This window comes from Teleopsis dalmanni, chromosome 1 (assembly GCF_002237135.1).
Source record: "Teleopsis dalmanni isolate 2A chromosome 1, ASM223713v2, whole genome shotgun sequence".
NCBI lineage: Eukaryota > Metazoa > Arthropoda > Insecta > Diptera > Diopsidae > Teleopsis > Teleopsis dalmanni.
The window spans coordinates 75,002,125-75,017,637 of record NC_051846.1 but is presented as its reverse complement, the minus strand read 5'-3'; the positions used below and the strand labels follow the sequence as shown (position 1 = coordinate 75,017,637).

The window sequence follows — 15,513 nt, the reverse complement described above, 5'->3', positions numbered from 1 at the left end:
GCAGAATATGTTTTCTAATAGAAGAATTACCCTTATGGAGGTTGCTAAAAAAAATAGAAGCTAATAAGACTCATTGGAAACGATTTTCGCTTTATTTTTATTATGACATAAAACGAGTGATAGCAAAATCTGTTTTGCAAAAAGATACCCTGAGTACAAGGTATGTCTTCAATAAATGAGATAAAGGTAAACCGTAGAATAAGTGCGGGACCATAAATGAAGTGGCGTTTTCGCAAACTGAAAACGGTGACATAAGAACGGACTCTTTCAAAAGCAGATGGAGTAAACATTGAGGATTGAATAAATACTTTTTAAAAAAAATTAATAATTCTCTTTACTTTTTGATCAAACTGAAAACTAAAAACTATGTTGCCATAAGTCAATTTTATTAAAAGAGAATTACTTTGAAAGAGTTTAAATAAAGCTGGAATATTAAATAATTATTTCTTGAATTATTGAGTTTTTGTTGCTTTTTGATCATAACCGGCATATATAGTGTGCAGCTTTTGGATATTTATCATGTTCAAAAGCGCTTTATGTCGAAGGAGTATCGAATTCAGCTCCCTTAGCTTAGAAAGTCGTTTTAAATCCACATTCACGTATCATGTAATTCTGATAAATGCAAGTATTCGGTCCATATCAATGTTACAAAAAGATAAAAATTTGCTGAGCGTTTCCACAATAGTGTCTCTGTTTTAATGATCTTGTTGGAATTATCATTTTCCTTTAAATACAGTATTCGTTACAAAAACACATAAAAAATTCTCCGTTTAAAATTTCCTCACAACACATAAATACTAATAATTTCGAATAACTTTTTGTCAAGTTTCTGTTTTCCCATTAATGGCTCTATGATTAAGAGGCCCTATGCTCCACTGGGAGATGAGGATAACAAAAGAATTAATAAAGACTAATTACATTTTATAATTTCCATAGAAGATTTTTCTTTTTTTTATACGTCTATACTTTTAAATAAATTAAAAAAGTTCAACCTTTTATTAGTTATAAAAATAAATAATATTTATATACCATATACAGGCTCGTAATCAGAAGAGTGGGTGAGGCCTTGAGAGGCTGAAGTTTGAAGGAATGCTTACTTTATAGTACTAACTAAAATAAAAAAGGATTAACTCATAATCGAATACAACAAATTCGATCAGCAGGAAATGTTTTCTTTTGGGTGTATACTCTTCCATTCTTACACACATAGCATATATACACAATATATTCTATATACTCTTTACAACAACTTAACACCTCTTCGACTGATTGGTAAGTAAAAGTATAGTCGATTCATACCCCTCGAAATATATTTCGAAGTATACGAACCTGCTCGTAAACGTATTGGGAACTGATTCAACATTGGCAATTGCATTTTCACGGTAATAATCATAATACGTTTTGTTTTAGGTCTAAAACTCGTTAGAATACTTAATATGTGTATATGTATGTGCACTTTGTTATAATTAAAAGGTATAGATTTTTAATTTACAACTATTTCCCAATAAATTTGTTAATAGAAGCTGTATATTTTGTTTCGACAGTTTTAGCAAAACTCTGCTATATTTTGAACCACCTCCATTTTTGTTAGTAAATGTTGTCTCTTTACAAAAAAAAAAAAACCTTGTAAGTTTATATTATACAATATAATAATTGCTTGAAATGTCGGATATGAGAGTACCGCTTAGGATTTATGAGAATGAAGTAGGAAGCAGCAAAAGAAGAGGGCAACCAAAAAAATGATGGAGAGACAGTATGCAGCAGGATCTAGAAGAAATGAACATAAGAAATTGGAAAACAAAAGCAAAAAACAGAAAAATGGAAGGATGTTGTTAAACAGGCTTAGGTCTTACATGGAGTGTATAGTCACGAATGATGATGATGAATAATTGTTTGAAGGCTGGGTTTTGACTTTCAAACTCTTCTTTTTTAACCAGGATATTATAAATGGGATAACATCTTTAATTATAAAGTTATTCTTTGACATACAGAGATATATGACGAATTTTAAAGAGAGTTAAGTATAGGGGTGCAGGTGTTCTGCAGATACTTAACATGCATATTTTATAATAATAATGCCCCCAACTTGCTTTTGTTTATAATGGTTACGCATTCTATTGAATGTTATACTTAGAGTTTAATATTGCCTACGTCTTCCAAAAATAAATGTTTGGTTCGTATAAATGCTTATACGAGTATGTTCATCAAGCGGGAATTTTACGTTGAGCAGGATCCCATTAAAAATTTAAAAGTTTATACTAAACTTAATATGCTCAAAATGTATAAAAATTGAGGAAATGGTAAAGTTACAGAAGGTAAAGCGGCACATTTTATAAAGTTTCTTGATAGAGGTGACTTAGTGTACCAGTATTGTAATAATTTTGTAGGTTTCTTACTAAAATATTCATGTATTGATAACATAAAGAATTCATAAGCAGTAATAGAGAAATCAGTTGAATGACATATTGGGATATATTATGAAGTTATAGATTTTGGAGAGACATTCTTTTTCATCTGTTATCTCATATTTCAATAAAACCTTAACCTTTAACATATGTTGTTATTATTGCTAATATCATTTACAATATGATAATAGTTTATAATCACTTCAAATATATATTGGCGATATTACCTGATGCTGTTATATGGATAGTATTATATATATAAAAATGATATTTTGGGTTAAAATAGAAGTGCCGCATCTAAAAGTTAAATAGTTATAATTCTTCAAATCTTACAATCTTTTGATTGTATTGTTTGGTACTTAGCATAGGATATTTTAGTTCGTATTTTGATTGAAAGTCAACCCGATTACTTGCTTGCTGTCGCCAGTTGGTAGTACCGAGCGCCCCCAAATCGTTGGTCACCTGCTTCTTCCATCGAACCTACGGATATCCTCTACCGTGTTTTTCACCTGCGGGTACCGAATCAAACATCTTTCTAGTCGGAGCACTTTCTTCCATTCGCACGACATGACCAAACCAGCGAAGCCGCTGAATTTTTATGCGCTTAATTAGGTATATCAATGTCGCGGTATAGCTCATACAGCACATCGTTCCATCTAAATCGATACTCGTGATAATAACGCATCCCTTTGACATACTATATAAAATAGTATTTATATAAACATATTTAATTTTATTTTTGACGAAATGTATTTTAAAACATATGTATGTTGCGGGCTAGTTGAAGACTTCGTATTTTTCGGATTCGCTTACTCATTAAACTTATCACTTTAAATAATATTTATTTAATTTTAAAAATATTAAATACGCAATTATTCTTTGTATATTATATAGTCATCATCAGAAAATAAACTAGATCTCATATTAAATGTTTGTTAGTTTGATATCAGCAGGCTATACTTTCAGTAAAGGTACATATCTGAGAGGTAAGCAGACTCGTAATAGAAATTTACTTTGGGGGCTTTAAGATAATTTATAATTTTTGACATTAATTAACATTCATGATAATACAGATATACATATGTATATAAATATAAATATTGTCCTTTAATTCGGTGGCTATGAGACTTCAGTTCCTCAAAACAGAACATCTGGCTAAAAGCCTGGTGATGAGTGATATATCTAGTTTCTCAATATAGTTTCGAACATTCAATAGATTCGTCTTAAAATAAGTGAGACTTGTTCATAATTATAAAATTTTGTAATTATTAATTTATATTTATTAATTACATTATTATTTATAATTAATTACAATGATTTATTATTTTAAATATTTTATAATAATATTGATTAAAAGGAAGCAACGATGTACAAGTGAGTCAATAAATACTTTCAAATATAATTAAATAAAAATAATAAATGAAAAAAATTAAACATTTTTTATACTTTTATCGTTAAACTGAAATGTGCACATTATACGATTATACCAAGAGATAAGTATAAAAAAATTAAGATATTCCACAAATGTAAATTCTTTTCTATGCTTAATTTTGGTGATTCGTGAGCATTCGATTCTTGTGAACGTGTTTTCGTTACTTATAAAAATATTAAGTAAATATTTATATAAACTGTGACTGTTGGAAAACAAATAAATGTTGTTAAATAATAAATAAATTTTTTTAAATAGTTTGGCATAACGTAGATAAACGTTTACGCATGTGCGCTTGATTTGTATGAAAAGAACTGACTGATATGCTCGGAGCTGTGAACGTGACAATTTTTATTGATAAAAATTTAACGACTAGTGTATATTTTTTCTTTAATTTTGGTTACTTCATAAAAATAGACACATACATATATATATATATATATATACAATATATATGGCTATTTATTTTTTAATTTTAAGAACGTTTTTAGTAGATGGCACATAACTTTCCATAACATCAACATCAATAGAAATAGGTATTCTATTAATCTCAGTTAAATGTATTTTTAAAAATATAATAAATCTGTAATTTTGAGTCATTTAATAAAAAATGTTTTTTTTTTTAACAGTAATGATGCAATAATACTGAATATACAGTCAAGCTTCCATAACTTAAAGTATCATTTTGCAAAAGCAGTTCGATTTATGAAGACTTCGAGTTAAACATTTTTTTTGTAATTGTTAGTAATTTGCTCTCTAAACCCTGTTGCACTCTATTTAGTTCGAGTTATAGAAAATTTAAGTTATAGAAGTTCGAAGTATGGAAGTTTAACTTTACGTACATACGGATGACAATAGTCTCTCCATGCTTTCTTTGGCAAGTGGGCTTTAAACCCTCAAGTTTATATGTACAGTTTAGTCCAAAATGGTGTTTTTATATAGTTTCAATATAAAAGAAACAAATCAAATATTTTTTTTCTGCTCACCTCTCATTCTTCAATACAATCACCCGTTCAATCATGATTATCATGGCTGTTGCTATGAGGAGAAAGTAGGACATATCACTGAACTCCTTTGCCAATGATGATACCTTTCCTGAAGACTACCGGTTTTTTATAGTAATAAAGTGATTTCCTGATTTGCAATAAATGTATCTTTACGTTGAGTTCTTGGGACAGCTAATGTGTGCCCAAAAATTTTATCGTTATTTATATATTAGTTATTAATTTTAAATGTATGTATCGATAACCTTATATAATATATTTTAGTTTTGTAAACTAGTTTATTGTTCTAAATTTATAATAAATATATAAATTAGTATAATATGTCTGGAATATAATTTTGTATATATATTAAAAAAATGTTTTTCTTCAGACGAATACATTTTAATAATGAAAATATTTATATAGTTGTTTGTATTCTCTTATATAGACCGTGTGCGAGTTCGACTAAATTGAGGGAAATAGTAAATTATGTTGGTATGACAGCAAATGTTGGTATTAACCAGAATTTCGATTACGATAAATTAGATAAAAATTAGGTAAATTAAGTGCTACCATTGTAAAAATTTTATAAGATGTTTGATAAATAAATAAATAAATATGAAAACTTTTAACCAAAAATAATAAATAAGTGCAATAAATAAATAAATAAATATTTACATAAGTGCAGTGGAAAAAATCCCAGGAAATTTTAATTTATTTTAACTCAATTTACTCTAATTCGGGCACAGCCTTAGACTTCAAAGTAAAGTAAAACAAAAATTGTTTATTCTAACAAGACTTGTCAACAAATATAAATAAAAAGTGAACTAAAAATGAATACTAACAGATGTGTTATAATTTTGATACAATTTCAACAATTCCATTTATACAATAATTAGTATAATTTGTGCTAAACAAAATATTTAAATATTAATTGTATACGTAATAATGTATGCGAAGTATTTTAATTTATATTCTTGAATACAGAAAAAGAAAATAATTTTTTAAATTATAGTAATGACTTAACAAAAAGAATACATACTAATAATGCATAGTATAATTTAAAATAACAACTGTAAAGTTTTATATTAATTTATATATCATTTAAGACAACCATTAAAATGGTTATTCGTTACACATATCACTATTTCTACCAATTAATGAATTTTGAGAAAAAAGTGAACAAATGAAAAGTTACTTATCGCAGCTCTTCTTAGTGAGTTCCCATAAACTATTATTTCTTTCATGCTTTCAATTAGTTGTGTTAGAATCATCGGCGCATTGCGGTGGTTTGTCGTTGCGGTGGTTTAATCGAATATAACGGCGAGCTTCGTTTTTATTGAAGAATAGCGTGCATTCATAAAAAAAAACTATTCTAAAATGGATACGTTTTTATTGATAGTAACTTTTTTAATTGGATATATAATATATTTTTTAATTAAATCTATGAAACGACCAACAGATTTTCCACCAGGTAAGCATTTGACATCCCCTAGTATAAAATATAAAAGTATTTTTTAAGTGCTGCATAAACTGATTGCATAAAGAATATTACATATACCAAAAATTTATAATTATTTATATTTAAATAAAAAACTGTACTTTATTTTAATTTTTAATTAATAATTTAAATATACAAAAAAATATGACTTGCAATTTCCTGCCTAATTTTCTTATTTTATGTTCGCTTAATTATAGAATAAATTTTTTTTATTATTAAACGAGTTTTTGAAGTGATAATATATTAAATTAAATAAAATAACGCGTGTAAAAACTAAAAAATTAATAAGATCGTATAAATACTTAAAAAACAGTTTTAATATTAGTGCAATTAATTTCAAGTTTTAATTTATTTATTATTATAAAAAAATTTTGGATCAAATGTCAAAGTTAACTAATAAATCAAATATTTTGAATTTGATCTCGTTTTTTGTAAAAGCTCTCACTTCTATGAAATGAGAAGGAGCAGGAAAATAAGAAAAATAAACAACAACACAAAAAAGCATAAAACGAAAGAATCAATCATGTGCCACTGTTTATTTTTATTTGTTCTAATAGATTTTGCATAACATACCGGCGTTTTTTAGGGTTTCGTAGTGAGAAACTACAAATTTCGGGTTATTATTTTAATATACAAACATTGAAGAATAAACACGATAATAATATTTAAAACATGTTATTAATTAATATTAAATGTCAATATTTTACTAACTATAATATTAATAAATATATTATATTAAATATTAATTTAATTACATATATATGAGAAATAAATAAATTGAGACAATGAATTTACAATTTATTGAATTATAGTTATTATATATAAAAATATGTGTTCTCTATGTATATATATATAGATTTATATATATTTAGTACTTAAATATTAAAACTTACATTAGTTGCTTTCGGCAGCTTTTAAGTTTCCAAAAAATAGCAAGTCGTTTACTGTAGGCGCTAAGCGAGATATTAGCATAACTGTTGCAATCTGTCAAATGTTATGTTTTCACAAAGAACAAACCTTGCATTTAAGCACATAATGCAAGCAAATTATATTTTGTATAAAAATAAATACTAAAGCTAAAATTAAAAATTAAAATGAATGCAGTAAATCTTCAACAACAAAATTAATAATAGTTTAGAATATATATGCTTGAATAAGTAATAACTTGTTAGCAAATAAGTTAAAAATTTTAAATCGCTTTTCAATTATTTAAAATAAATAAAAAAATTTATTTATTAAATATAAATTAAGTTTGCTATTAAAAATAATAGTCACTTTCGTCTGGAATATTTGACGTTAAATTACAACTTATATTCACAAAATATTGGTCTCGCCCGTGCGACTAGTGGAGTAACATTAGTATGACTTTCTCAGCATTACGTTCCTAGATTAGGTTCTATACATAAGAAAGAACAAATCATGCAACAAATAATGCCTCTACGAACAGAATAGTATTGAAATTTAACAATTAAAAATAAAAATATAATTAATTATTAATTCAATTATTCTACAGCTGGTTTATGATTTCGTTCTAATATATATAAACACAGCAAATAAAATTGTTAATAAAAACTTTCATAGCAAAAGTAACAAAACTTCAGAAAAATATGCGAACAAAAAAGTCAAGTACGGCTTTGGATCAGTTCGTTAAGGTGCGCTGATTCTGAGCTTCACATTTGGCAGGACCCGAGTTCGAATCCTGGTACTTGCAGTCTCAAACAAAAAAAAAAATTATTATTTACGAATAATTAAATACAAGAATTATTTCGAAGACCACTGATGATGGGTATTTGGCAATACTCGAAACAGCTGTATGGTTAGCCAAAAATTCAATTAATTAAAATAATTTAAAAAATAAATTTTTGTTGTTGTTTCACTTCTGTTCGAAAACCTCTTATTAAATTATTTATTAAATAAAATTTTTTAAAATATTTATTTTCCACAATTTTGAATCTTTTTAAAATATTTCAAAAACTTTTTAATTTTGTATGGATTTTTGTTCACAACTTTGACAGATGACTGGAATATTAGTTGAAATTTCCAATGAAGGTTCATAGTAGTTTGCTTATGGCTTTGGAAACATTTTTTTCTGTAGTTGCTTAATTGTTTTGCCACTTCATAGCAATTTTAAGCAACCACCATGCTGTTTTGTCACACTTAAAAGTTGCCGAAAGCACCAAATAATAAAAAACTGGTAAATTCTTATTATCCACATTCAAAATGGTCATTATTTGAAAGTGGAATCCATATAAATCGGTTCTTAACTGTGTCAAATAAATATTTGCTTGTTGTTCAGTTTTTTATAGCTTCTAGAATAATGTAATTGAATTTTAGAAGTTATCATATATTCTTTGTAACTATACTCCAAAAAAAAATTTAAAATTCCTGAAGTTTAGCTTAATAGCGCTTCAGCATTAGTAATAATAATAGTAGAAGGCTATATACTTTAGTTCTTGAAGTTAAGGTGAATGTAACTTGTGTAAACCGTAGCAATCTGAATTATTGGCAGTACATTTAAAGTATGTAGCAAGAATTTTGGATATCCTCCCACCGGTAACCGGTAATTAATGAAGAAGTGGGCACTTCACCAACAACTTGGATTATGATACAAAAAACTGAAGATAATCTTGGCAAGAGCGGACTAGTACCATTTATAAAAGTACATAGAGTGCCCTCGGGGACAAAAAAATGTTAACTAGCCGAACTTGTATTTTTGTATATTTTCTGAAAACATAAGAATATTTTAGGGTGATCCAGTATGTTCACGAACAAAGTATAACAGAAATAGTAGACGTTTTTATAGAAAATTATATATGCAATTCTTTGTTAATATATATTAAGAATGGAATTAGTTATAGTTTTTTTAGTTTTAGTGCTCATTGAGCAAAGTGAAAGTAAGAATCAAGACATCTATTTCGTTCAGCTTGCTGACTATTTATATAAGTTCTTCTCTAAAAGTCATCATATGTATCTGCTCATGGTGGGTATACTTGTCTCTACTTGATTCATTATTTTGAAGAAGTGTAATCCGTTTAATCTAGTCTAAATATGTACTATGACAGCAGTAATGATTTATGCACCGATTTTGCCTTCCAAGACTGTGATAAAGTTACACAATATTTTCAGATATATTCAATTTTTGTACTATTGGGTTGAAAATTATATGTTACGCTGATGTTACATTAAAATTTGACAAGGTACATATATATTGACAAGATAATGAGGTATTAACATAAAAAAAAAAAAAAATTAGCACAAATTTTGAGATAAATGATGTTTATCCAAAAGTGATTAAAATTTTTTTTTAAAAAATTTGTTTTTGAACCTTTATTTTCTAATTCATTTGAATACCAATTTTATGAGTATTTTTAGAATATTTATTGGACTAAAAACTAACCTTTTTGGTTTTTAGTAAATTAATACAATTATCCAGCTGTTTTGCTTCTTGATAAGTAAATTAGTGATCGTTCACATATTCAGTCATAATATTCTTTATAGTGTATATTTGAATTGTACATTTAAAAAATGATTTTAATTATCAAAATATTTCCCATTTCTTTCAACAACTTTCTGATATTGTTCGGTTAGAGGCATTATTCATTAATGTAGAATTATGTTTATTGCTACAAATGATAAAATAATATTATGGTTTATCACTAGTTTGTGAGTTGTATCATGACTGCTCGTATGATTTGTGATTTGCTGACCACAGTGAATGGCTTCTTTCACATTCGAGCAAATTATTATTTGTTAACTGCGACAAATTACCTATATAAACAGTATAAGAAGTCATAAGTCATCCTGGAAAACCCGTATTTACAAAACGTGACACAAGCATCTGTACAGACAACTAACACTCCTGTCTGGACTATAATAACAATAACAAACATAAATTGCTGTGATTTGAGGCGAACATTAAAATGCCGAATACTTTTTGCACAGTCTAATAACATAATAAAAATAAAATGGAATTTAAAAATAAACTTCAGGTTGTTGATATGATCTTGTTGTTAATATAGAGTAAACGTAATTATTTAAACCCTTTTCCACATAATTCTTATTTACTTATAAACCATTGTCTACAAATGGCTTATGTTATTAAACCCTATTTCATATTTTACGTAGCATTACAAGTAGAATTTTTAATCAAAATTTCCAGTTTTTGATAGTACGATAATTGATATTGATAAGGAGTTGCTTAATACAAGTTTTTATGGACTTATCAGATTTACACAATTTATTAAATAATTTCATTCAATTGCCTACTGAAACACAATACAAATTTTTGTTATTAAAACTATACAAGTACCCTATTTTCTAATCGTACAAAATAAAAAATAATAATATCTTTCTCTCTAGTTTATGTGGTATACCTTATTCTATATACCATATATATTATTGATTTTACAGCAAATTCAATTAAATAATAATTAATCGCTTTAAACTTGAATTCTATTCCATTTTGTTGTTTTAAACCAAAATTTCTTAAAATATAAATATATACGAGTATATATTAAATATGACAAATAAAATTACTATACTAATCTATATTTTTTAGGTCCTCAATTTCGTCCGTGGGTTGGAAATTCTTTTGAATTACGAAAAGACGCAATCGCCTTAAGTGGACAACATATGGCTTTCGAGAACTGGTCAAAGAAATATAATACAGATATCTTAGGCTTAAAGCTACGTGATGAACTTGTTGTTGTTGTTCTCTCTTATACACTTGTACACGAGGTACATTTGCAAGAAGTTTTTGAAGGACGACCGGATACCTTTTTTCTACGTTTACGTACTATGGGTACGCGAAAAGGTATAACCTGCACTGATGGAAAACTCTGGTATGAGCATAGAAATTTTGCTATGAAACAAATGCGTCATGTAGGTTATGGTCGGACACAAATGGAACAACATATCGAAAAGGAATGCAATAGCTTATTAACATATATTGAAAATACAAAATCAGAACCTATTTGGCCTGGTACATTTCTGGCACAAAGTGTAATTAATGTTTTGTGGTGCCTGACTGCTGGACAGCGTATCGAACGTAATGATAAGCGTTTGGTTAAACTGCTCGATTTGCTTAATCGTCGCTCAAAAGTCTTTGATCTTTGCGGTGGAATGCTGACTCAGTTTCCTTGGTTACGTCATATAGCACCAGACAAATCTGGTTATAATTTAGTGCGCCAAATGAATGAAGAGCTACATCATTTTTTTATGGAAACTATTGAAGAACATAAAAAACGATTGACACCCGAAAATGCTGATTCTGATTTAATTTTTGCATATATACGAGAAATGAATAACCATCTTGGTGCAGAAAATAGCACTTTTAATGAAACCCAACTTACCATGACAATTCTAGACTTTTTTATAGCCGGCTCACAAACCACTAGTAATACTTTAGATTTAGCCCTAATGATGCTCGCGACACGCCCAGATATACAACAAACGATATCTCAGGAAATTGCTGCTAATCTCAAGTTTAATACTGACGAGTTTCCTCATCTAAGTGCACGAACTTTCTACCCCTATTTGGATGCTTTCATTATGGAAGTTCAAAGATACTTTCATATCACACCCATAACTGGACCTCGCAGAGCATTATGGGATACAACTTTAGGAGGATACAATATTCCTAAAAATACAACGATATTGATTGGTCTACGCTCTGTACATATGGATAAAACACATTGGGGTGATCCTGACATTTTCCGTCCAGAACGTTTTATTGATTCAGAAGGTAAAACAATAAAAGACGAGTATTTCATGCCCTTCGGACAAGGACGCAGACGATGTTTGGGGGATGCATTAGCAAGAGCCTGCATTTTCTCATTTCTCGTAAAAATCATTCAAAATTATAAAATTGAGTGTGCAGAAACTGACAAGCCTTCGTTAATACTTCAGCCGGGAATCACATTATCACCAAAACCTTATAAAGTCAAATTTTTAGTACGTGAATAAAAATGTTTTTGTTATTTATTTTTATTTAGTTTTTAATGTTAATATTATAAATGTATTAAAACCAATAAAGTAAACAAATCTATATTGTAGTGTGTTTCTCACGTGTTTTAAAACATAAGTACAATCAAAAGTGATTGTTATGGTAAGCTTCTCGTAAGACAAAAAATTTTTTTTGTAAGTATATACATTAGAAATTTATCAACAAACTAACTTTGCTTGGTGTGAGGTCAAAGTGCCAAGTCCTGAAGTATGCTCACAATATTAGAGTAGTTCAAAGAAAACTCCATACCTGATCTTACTTTGAGATCTCCCAATTATGATACACGGTATATATAGTAATTCAACAAAGTTCTCACTTGTAATAATGCAATAATTTAGTATATTACAATAAAATTTGTTTTTGATATAAATAGCAGTGTATATCTATTGCCAAGATAATAACTAATAATTCTCTGTGAATGAGAAAAAACTTCTGAGTGAAACTCAGTTTCAGTCACTAAAATGATGTGAGGTTTGTTGTTTCCGAAAAAGGAAAAAAGTAGGCTTACACAATTTCGAGACAAATAATTTAAAACTTTTTATTCAAAATGCATAGATCATCCCTTTCTGCTCATCTTAAGGAAATCATGTAAAAGGTTTTAAATACAAAATCATTGGATTTAATTTTAAATGAGAATGAGTAGCGATATAATTGATGATAACACTAATATATATTTGAACCATAACTAAAAACAATCATTCCGATCTAAATAAATTGTTATGATAATTGTCTGAAAGGATTATATGGCAAGAACATAAAGAACAGGTACTTCTTATTGAACTTCTTAAACATTGATTTTGCAGAAAATGTTTTGCGTCTTTAATTTCAGAATGTGTATTGAAGAATGCAGTATATGTCCTATGTACTAACTGAGATGATCAGATATACCTATTAGTGATAATATCAAGTTAGTTTATAAGTGTTGGGACTATACTATCAGGTGGTTGAATATCTCATAGCAACAAATTACTAATTTATGTCGGATGTGATACTTATATTCAAAGCTAGCTGCTGTACTAAATATAAGGGTAAGTGCCTTCTCATTTTTTATTTAGTAGTCTAGTATTGGAATTAGAATTTACCAAATAAATATATATACCTATAAGTTAATTTTAAATGTTATAATAAATAAAATAAAATAACTGAGAAATGTTATTTATATACTGAACTATATTATTAATAAAATAATAGTTAATAGTAATCCATAGACGTATTTGGTATTAACATGTTACATTTATTCCTGTGAATATATAGAATACTAGCGGAGCCAACACATGTTGTCCGGAATGGTATACTAAGCGATTAGGATATTAAACAAAGTAAGATATGAAACACACATATAATGTAATAATTTTCTTATTCTTTACTTTGAAATAACATCAATTTTTCTAAAAACAATTCGTAATAATCAATAATGTTTGTTTAATTTCATCTTAATACGAGTTGATGAACAGTCACAGTTTTTAGTCAATTCTTGAGGAGTATAAATGAATAAATTTGACGGTTTTCCAACGCGAGAACACGTCACATATAATTGGCCATGTGAAAAGATCTGATTTTCTACATCTATCCCACAAATCGACATTGTTTGACCTTGTGACTAATTAATAGTCATGACAAATGCCAAGCGAATTGGAAATTGCAGACGTCTGAATGGAATGGGTGCGTCTGAAGGGATCATTGGGATTCGTGGCAGGAGAAAAGCTTCACCTTCAAATTTGTCATTCAAAATTGTAGCTTCAAGTACATTGCCCATAATTTTTTTTATGACTAATCTCGTGCCGTTGCATAGCTTAGGTGAATAGATTAGGTGCATTTTTCGCAGCATAATTATAGGTGAGCCAATTTTTAATCTTAAGTTATGTGGTGGCATTCTTAAGTTATGGTGGTAAGCATGAATAAATTTTAAATATCTAATATAAATGTATACGGACACCAAAAAACTGTTTAATAATTAAAAAACATTATCCAGTGCACCAAATTGTGAATCTAACCATTCTCGAATCCACTTGAACACACACGAAAAATTTAATCAAAATCGGTTCAGCTGTTTAAAAGGAGGTCACTGTCAACATACGTACAGAAGAATTATATATATAAAGATATTAAATTTGTTTAAATATTTCTTATAAATTAAAGGAATCAGACCAAGTCCAACGATCTTTCAACATTTGGATATCTTTTAAATAAAACGATTTATCAAGTCCTCCAAAATATACCTTTCTCATTTCACTTTATTATTTGATTCCACTTCAATCTCTTTCCCTTGAGCCATTTTTTCAAATATGGAAACAGGTAATAGTTACTGTGAACCAAATTTAAAGAACACGGTGGATGTAGAAGCAATTCGTACCGTAATTAAATTTTTCATTGACGAGTGCGCTGGTGTGGTATCCTGTAAAAGCAAAATTTTACGACAAATCTTCCAAAAATGTGGTGGTTTTTATTGTTATTTTCTCATTTAATCTATCCAATAATATGCAATAGTAGTCTGATGTTATTCTCTTTCCTTTTCCAAATAGTTTATGAAAATTTTTCCACTTGAATCCTAAAATACGAAAGCTAAAACTTTGCCGATTGTTGAGTTCGTGTTCATTTGAGAACTCTACCCACGGGCTGTACCCATCTCTGTTTTATCAATTGTCACTATTCGACACTCACAGTCAGTTTTGGATGACGAAAGTCATTATCGTTTTTAGTTAATTGTGAGCAAACGCAACACCCAGAAAGCCAAATATTCATATAAAATATTCGATACACATTCATATGATATGTTTGTCACCTCTGCTATCTCACGCAATTTAATTTTTGAAACATCCAACACAATATCGTAGATGTTTTTAAATATTTTTTCATTTGTGATCTCTTTTGGGTGATTCGTACGCTCTTCATTAAAAATACTCGTACGACAACGTTTAAATTCAGCTTTCCAATATTTTATTGTTGTTAGTGATGGTGTCAAGGTAGCTGTAAACAGAATCCATTTCCAATTTGGTTGCATTATTGTTCATTCCTTTCAAATGGATGAATTTTATTACTGAACGATATTTAATTTATTTCATTTTATAAAAAATCACCAAGGTGCAATATTTCAATTATTTGCAAAAAGCTAACCAAACATCTGATAAAGTCGAAACTTATTAATCCACCTAGTATATGAATGAATGATTCATAAATATACAATGATGCCG

General features: G+C 28.1%; 1 protein-coding gene across 1 annotated transcript; it reads left to right on the top strand.

The window, feature by feature from the left end:
• Positions 1–6,092: 6,092 nt before the first annotated feature.
• On the top strand, positions 6,093–12,282 carry LOC119673101 (probable cytochrome P450 305a1). The gene is made up of 2 exons (XM_038084328.1): positions 6,093–6,291; positions 10,877–12,282. Exons 1-2 carry the CDS (start codon positions 6,198–6,200, stop codon positions 12,280–12,282), a joined length of 1,500 nt encoding a protein of 499 aa, XP_037940256.1. The 5' UTR covers positions 6,093–6,197.
• The last annotated feature ends 3,231 nt before the right edge of the window (positions 12,283–15,513 follow it).

Excerpts from the sequence above, each read along its gene's own strand:
- LOC119673101 (XM_038084328.1), top strand. The coding sequence starts at position 6,198 with ATGGATACGTTTTTATTGATAGTAACTTTTTTAATTGGATATATAATA. Across the intron at positions 6,292-10,876 it reads ACCAACAGATTTTCCACCAG|GTCCTCAATTTCGTCCGTGG; the intron begins GTAAGCATTTGA and ends TATATTTTTTAG.